This window comes from Lactuca saligna, chromosome 9 (assembly GCF_052625555.1).
Source record: "Lactuca saligna cultivar CGN05327 chromosome 9, ASM5262555v1, whole genome shotgun sequence".
Taxonomy (NCBI): Eukaryota; Viridiplantae; Streptophyta; class Magnoliopsida; order Asterales; family Asteraceae; genus Lactuca; species Lactuca saligna.
Genome location: NC_136425.1, coordinates 196,438,152 through 196,446,109, shown reverse-complemented (window position 1 = coordinate 196,446,109; position 7,958 = coordinate 196,438,152). Strand labels below are relative to the sequence as shown.

The 7,958-nt window shown below is 34.7% G+C and overlaps 1 protein-coding gene across 1 annotated transcript; it reads right to left on the bottom strand.

Annotated features, from left to right (window-relative positions):
* Positions 1-404: 404 nt before the first annotated feature.
* Positions 405-5,944, bottom strand: EMB140 (EMBRYO DEFECTIVE 140). Its single transcript, XM_078973193.1, has 16 exons — positions 5,567-5,944; positions 5,335-5,474; positions 5,092-5,152; positions 4,717-4,932; positions 4,359-4,634; positions 4,127-4,285; positions 3,912-4,037; positions 3,751-3,795; positions 3,464-3,571; positions 2,229-2,377; positions 1,978-2,101; positions 1,747-1,821; positions 1,352-1,657; positions 1,174-1,266; positions 917-1,076; positions 405-829 (listed from the first exon to the last, which is right to left on the bottom strand). Exons 1-16 carry the CDS (start codon positions 5,780-5,782, stop codon positions 615-617), a joined length of 2,469 nt encoding a protein of 822 aa, XP_078829319.1. The 5' UTR covers positions 5,783-5,944; the 3' UTR covers positions 405-614.
* Positions 5,945-7,958: the final 2,014 nt, after the last annotated feature.

Here is a 7,958-nt window from a genome sequence, read left to right as displayed (position 1 = left end):
GAGAGAGAGAGTCCCTTTAATTACATAATTATATTTTTTTTTCTTTTTTTTTATATAGAGAAAACCTCATAAATAGTTCTTATGTATTGAAATATAAATGGTTCTTGTGTATTGAAATGACGAAAATTCCCCTCACTTAACGGTAGAAAACTGACGGAGTTAAACGGAATGATCATTTGTTAAAAGTTTTGAAATCACAGGAACCATCTGTGAGGTTTTTTAAACTTAGCGACTAAACTTGATATTTTTGAAAACCATAGGGACCATTTTTGAAGTTTTATCTATGTATAAGTGATATTAAAGAGAGATGCTCCAACAAGAAAAAGTTGAAAAGAAAGAGCGAGTATGGCCAAAATAAAGAAGGAAACTTTTCAGGGATTAATTGACAAGAAAACCTGATGCCATGACAAGACAAGACGTATAGTATATAGGGAAGGAATCAACAACTGGTTACTAAACTCCAAACCTCAAAACAATTCCTATTCCTTTTTCTATAACCACCTTTGATTAAACGACAACGCTTCTTCATGTCAAATCATAATCATTTCATTCCTGATTCCCCTTGTTTTTAAACAAATTCTAATTCTAATAAAAACAAATAACCAGGGCCACATTCATTTTTTGTTTAAGAGCATGTTTCGCAACTCTTGGTTTGATTTCGGCTTCTCGTCTTCACCTTCTGTGGCGGCTGCTGATGGTGGTTCGTTGCCGCCGGACCACCCTAGCGGTCTTACGTTTCTAGGAACAGCAAAAGTGTTTTTTCCCTTGAGCTCAACTTTCTTGTGCCCACGCTCACCGGAATTTGTATCATCACCATCACCGCCACGCCCTGCCATTAAAAAGTATTTATTTTAAATAAATAAAAATAAAAAAAGAGAGGAGGGCATTTAGGTCTTTTTGTAAAAATGAGAGTGACCTGGTTTTGTTGAATTTCTATCATCTCCAAAAGACGCTTTTCTTTTGCCTTTAGGATCCGAACGCACAATGGTCAACTTCTTCCCAAGAAACGTCTGTTTATTCTTAGCCACAGCTGCCTCAAGGTGTGCATCATCACAGAAGTCCACATATGCTAATCCCTTTATGTTATTGGTACAACAAAAAAAATATATATATTCAAAAAATAAATCCAATAAATACAACATAAGTGGAAAAAAAAAAAAAAAAATTCCAAACCCTTGATTTTTTAGTGAGCTTGTCCTTCAATATTCGAATCTCTCCAGCACCACCAACATCACTGAAGAAACTACGAAGCTCCTCTTCATTTGCCTGCAAAATGTGACAAGTAGTAGCCGTTTAGAAGAAACAAAAATAATAACAAACAACATTCATAGAGATTTTGTATGTAATTTGCCTTGGGGTTGAGATTTGAAACAAAGACAGTGCATTTGTCAGTGTATAGCTTGGGTTTCTCAGGTGTTGGGTTTTTGATTTTAGGTTCGTTTTCACCATGAGCCATGTCTTTGTCTTTTTGGGCAACAGATTTTTCCACTTTATTTGCTTTATCCTTTTGACGCTTAGCTGGCGGATGTTCAATGGGTGCAGCAGCATCTGAAGCGGCCTTTCTTTTTTCACGTCTATTTCTCTTAGGAGGATCCTCTACCTCATCTGTTTCTTGCTGTAACTTATACAGCTGTAGCTCCTGTAGTCTAGGAGTCACCTGATATAATAATAGCAATGTAGTTTTTTAAGGTCATTAATTATAACAGAAGTAAAGAATATTGAAATTAGAATAAAAACAAGTGTTACCTTTTGTGAAGCATGATCAAAATCTTCCAAACTACCAAATTCCCTCTCAAACAGAATCCATGAGTTGCATATGTCCTGAAAGGAATATCAATAATAATAATAATAATAATAAAATGTAAGTAGGTTGCTATTTTTGGTAATTAATAAAAGTATGGTGATATTATGTGTAAAAGAGATTGTTATTGATATTATATATGTTGGATTGGATTGGATTGGATTGGAGAAGTGAACCTCAGAGCCTGTCCCAGGAAATCTCATAGTATAGCATCGCTTATACAGAGATCTAGCTTCCTTTATGTGGCCCATCTCAGTTTCCATTGATATATACCCTTTCCATGCTTCTATCATAGATCCACTGTAGAATACAAGTTCCCAGAAACACCATCAACAACACAAAAACTTTCTACATGGAAAATACAGAATAGCACAGTGTACTTCTAAGCCCCTAAGAGTTGTTGTTGTGATTGAACTCTTTCACAAACCTGTTTTTAAGCAAACTCTCCCATACTCCACGAGCTGCAGTTATATCTTTCCCAATACTAGACTCCAAACGGGCCCAGTAGCTATGTATTTGCAACAAACTGTATGTGTTGCTGTTCTTTAACTGTGGTGACAAATAATCAGATGCCCTCTGGAATACAACATAAACTATTAACATAATTGATGTAAACAGTAAAACAAATAGTTGTACATGCAACTTACTGAAGTAAAAAGGGTAAATAAAAAAGCAAAAGTCAGGTAGTTAAGTCATTTTGTATGTTTTTCGATCTCTTAAAAGCATCTCATCTTCTATTTGTTTGCAACAAAGTAATCCAAAATAAAGGTGACGTTTGTTTAGGACCTAATGGGATGGATAAATGGTAGTTAGCATAACATAATATGTTTGTTTGGGACTTCAGTCTTAAACCACTGACTCAATCAATAAGCCACCAAGGCATACTTGTCCCTATTCAGCCCAAATTGTTTTCCCAAAATGCCCTTTAAGGTGTTATTGTCTTTCTTCTAATGCTTTTCGGGTGAATAAATCAAATTTAATATTGCTTTTGTTGAAAACTTTCAATCAAATATTATCTTGTTGACTTATTATCAGTTGTTTCTTTTTCATAAGTTTTTGGATGATACATAAGACCCTTAAATAGTATACTTTTGAACTTGTCGTTTTTAATATAAGACAGATTAAATATTATATTGTTTAATTATATGAATTATGCAGTACTATTAAACTGAGTTGTAAGTAATTAAAATCACATATTTTTTCTGTTTACTTCTTTACAAAATAATAACTCAATAGTTGCATACGAAAAATAATTATTCAGTTGAACGTAATACAAACCACAAAAATCAGTCTTAAATTTTCATGCATCCCTAGTATTGCAGCATACACATATAGCACCTCAGCATAATAATTTTTCTGTTCTACTAACAGTCAATCTGCTTCTATAATGACACCTGGCCTCTAAAAGTCCATTTTATTCTAACATTCCCTTACCTCTCAAGTAGTGGTGTTCACATCAGATTTCTCCTACATAACAGCAAAACTATGTTCCTGAGTCATGTATTACGTATATATACATCCTAAAGAAAGACAATAAGATACATTTTCATGATACAAAGATGATAGAGTAACTAACTATGAATCTGTAGACCTGATAAAAACAGTTGTGCATGTAAATGAAGCAGATTTTCACAGTATGTATAATATGAGTGCAAGATAAACCTGAAAAGTATCCCTTATCAAGACAAAATCTAAGCCATTATCCAGTTCCTTGGCAAAGGTGATTCTCCTCCTCAATCCATCAACTCTTGTGAGAAATATGTCTACATACTGAAAATAAAATCCACTTGTAAGTTGTAATTCACCACCATTCATGATCACATCTCAGCTCTATTTTGACAAATACAATAAACCCACAAACACAATCTACATAGCCATGTTTATGATAGTATACCCTTCATATTAAATGATTATACAAGGATTAAAAAAGCTGACAAGTATGTTAATACCTCATCTATGGTAGAAAACGTGCATTGCAATGATCTTTCAAAAACCTGGATTGGGTGAAAAATCAAATTTAGTGATAATTTCACTGATTCATTTGAAGAAAAATCATAAACATCTTTCCAGTTAGCACTTCACTAAGAGAAAAGAACAAACAGAAACATACATCAGAAAGCTCTTTCTCAGAACTATGACATCTTTCAAGGTATAGCATGAATCGAACCCATAGCTCTCCAACCCATGGACAATTCCTTGTAGCCCTATTATAAATATCCCTCAAAGTTTTATCTGCCTGGTAATTAAAAAATATATATATAAGAACATTATAGTTTAGAGAGTAAAAATTTTAAACCACAAAAACAAGAATAAATTAACTAAAACCTTTAGGGTCTTATTAAGGTAGTTAGTGTAATCAATCCAGAGATCACTGGATATAGGAAATTCAGTTATTGCACGTTCATATAAGCTTTTAACTCGAGGTTCATATATGCTTTTAACTCGAATAGGATCTCCAGATGACTGTTCAAATTTCAGATAAGCCTGCAGTAACAAAACAAATATCATTAGGGTTTAGGGTAACAATATCAGTGATAACTAAGTCAAAACTGTGCACCATAAAGCTTTGAAGGCGCTCAGTATCAGTCTCATCACTTTTTACTATCTTTTCTTCAAAGTCAGCACGTAAAGTCAACATCTCTAAAGCCTTCTGATATGTGGAAGCAACTTGAGGGGACAATCCATCTGTATTGCTGCTACTGATATCAAGAGTATTCCCATGTTTAGACTCCCATGTCTTGTAGGTCAAAAGAGTTGACTTTAAGTCCGAATGAGTAATTGACAGCTGGCGATGATATATACTTCGAATCCTTTGAACCTGCTTTTCCCTCAACTGTGAAACAAACAAAAGATCAAGAACTGTAAAGTATTCAATGTGCTAAAGAAGAGCAACAACAGTTGAATGATGTTCATACCTCAGAGTCTGTCTTATCCATGCCATCTAGGATCATTTCCTCATAACTTCTGTATGCTTCCCATATTTTACAGCCTTCAGTAACATGCAATCCACATGCAGTGAGAGCGCGTTCAAATAGATCCCTTGCCTTTGAGATTCCACTGGGTGAACATTCACGGACAGAAGAATCATATTTTTGAATGAAACTCAGGTAGTCATACCACAGAGAAACGGACTGCAGAAAGCAATCAATCATTTCAGTTTTGATGAATGACAATTCACCACTGAAGATGAAAATCAGCATAGTCAAAACTCAAAATACAAATTTCATAGCCATGAATGTAACATTAAGAAGGGCACTGAAACAAAAGTTTTGGAAATGTGTGGAGCTTACCAAGTAATCAGATACTGCACGCTCATATAGCTTCTCAACAGTTGGAATTGCCCCCTCATTCCTGCATTATGTACAACAAATTATAACCAGTCACGAGTTCTATTTTCTGATGGTGTTCATAAGGTTTTGAATGTGCTTATTGTTCCTGCACACGACAAGGAATCCTCATTCTAATCATCCGGCATCCTCTTCTTCTTGAAAGAGAATAAAAGTTTGTACAAAGAAGAGGAAACAAAAGCCTACCCAGAAGTCAAGGTGAGTGAAATTTCGTCATTTGCCCATTGCTGCCACATTGCAGGAGTTAGCGGGAACAGCTCACTCATGGCCTCCCTTGCAAGCCGCAGCTTATCAATATCGCCTTGTTTCCTCAAAGCCTTTATATACTGCATATGCACACCATACATTAGAACAATACGTAATAACTACACTCAGTTTCAACACATAACTCCAAACAAATAAAAATAATCAGACATACTTGAACATGAGCATCGTAGTTGGCTGGGTTTGTCGAGAGCTCCGTTTCTAGGGTTTGTAATTCGAGAGCAGCTTGAGCTTCGTCGTCCGACTCCGAGTCGGAATCGGAACTTGAGGCAGACTGGTTATCATTAGGGTTATGAGGTTCGGTTACAACATCCATTGGATCCCCGTCAGATGGTGGTGGTTCAGATGATGTAACTAGGGTTTCGTCCATTTGGTGATGTTGTTGGTGTAACGACACTGGAGGAGGCCGTATGTTGTGTAGCCTATGGTAACGTCGATGCCGTTTGATTTGCTAGAGACCGCTGTTCCACCGTTTTAATGCCGTTCCAATACGACCTCTAAATCATCATGCCCAATTTTACTCCGATCAATCTTCAAAAATTACATTAGTTTTGATTGGTTTTTTAACACCAAAGTCGGTTGAAGATTGAAATGCAATAATTTACTAAAATAGTATAAAATAATCATCATTTTGATGCGATAAAATTTGACATTAATGAATGTTTTAACTTTGTCACCGTATGTTCAATATAATGGGTTTCGTTCGAGCGCTCGAAAATAATATTCCAAAGCTTTCGTATGTTCTCCGTTACTTGTGTGGATAAGTCCTATGTTATAGAGTATATAACTTCGGTCATAGGGATCAATTTCTAGTCGCATAGCTTCATAATAATTCTGTAAAGCTTCCGCATAATTTCCTTCGGATTGAGCTGACATCCGTTACGGTCGTCATTCAATTCAAAGAATCTCCGTTACAGAACCATACATGAGATTTTCATCGCATACGGCTCCTCCCTTATGTGCATAATGATAAAATGATAAATAAGATGAAAATCTTATCATTATGAACTGAGTAGGGCTAGTGTTTTTACAAGAAATCTCTAGCCAACCTTCCTGCAAGAGATCCTTTCTTAACATCAAACGTATTGGTACTAGAGAGAAATGATAACTCCAACAATTTCTTTGTTCTCAACGCTTCCCAATTTCCAGGAATTAGTCACTTCAACAGCCTTCGATGGTTATACGGGTATCCAAAATACAAACGAGATGGATGTTTGTTGTCCCAACCATTCTTTTAATCCCAAGCCTGCTAAAGAAAAGGATAATTTATAACAAAGTTTTCGTGTTGTTGATTCCTAGATGTAGTGCTTCTTCCCCTCTGCTGCCTATTGGTACTAGTGGACTAGGATTGACCTGTAATACCATAGGTATAACCTTTCGCTCAATACTAGAATCGAGAATTGAAACATAGCATCTGAGGCTGCATTAATCGAGGATACACGACAGAAGGAATTGTTCTATTTCCAAACTTTACCTTCAACAAGCGTAGATTTTTTTCTTTTTTTCCCCATCACGAATCATGTGTATTTCTCGTAAGACTGAGATTAATAAAAAAAAGTCAAATCGCACCATCTCTGTAATAGGTAAATGCCTCTTTTTCTCCTGAAGTTGTCGGAATTATTCGTAATAAGATATTGGCTACAATTGAAAAGGTTTTATCAATAAAATTTCCATTTATCCGCGATCTAGGCATAGGTAGCAATCCATTCTATCATTGTTCTCATTACTTCTCGCGGGAAAATAATCCCACAAGGAAAAGAATTCTACAGTACGAAATAACATAAAAACAGATTGATTCTCATTAAAAAAACAAAAAAAGATATAGTTCTTCTATTCAAAAATTCAATATTCAAATTGTTATTTTTTACATTACAGGAATTGATAAAAACTAAGAAAGAAATATGGTAATCGGATTCGATTCCATCTTACTGGAATAGTCTACCAACGAAAGAAACTATTCTTATTTGATTGAAGTTACAGCTTAGAATAACCTCAGTTGATTTAATTATGATACAAAGAAGAAAAAGGATCGAATAATCATTGTATGATGAAAATAGAATAACCGCCTATTTTTTTGTGTTGTGTACTTAGGGGTATACACTATACAATCAACTATAAAAAAATTGTTTATCAATTTCTATTTGTAATAGATAGATGGGATAAGGATTTGTGTTGATAACTCTAAAACTGGTCTAGAAAGGAATTTGAGAATTCTTATGATATGGAATCGTAGTCTAAATCGAATCATGATCTAAAGATATCCATTAACCATAGTCTACAAAATATAAATCCCTCGCTCAGTTGATTCATTAGAATTTCTAATTTATTGATTTAATCCGGTCGGTATAGTATAAATATATAAATAGAGAATTCAGAAAAAGAAGAGAACATTGTTTTTGCAAACATGAATAGAATTTTTTGAACAGTTTTTGTAAGAAAAAATTTTTATCTTTATCCCCCCAGCCTAGAAGGAAAGATACTTCTTTTACTATGATGAAAAATTTTCGATTTTGATCGCTTTATAGTTAGAGTTGATTGGTTGTACC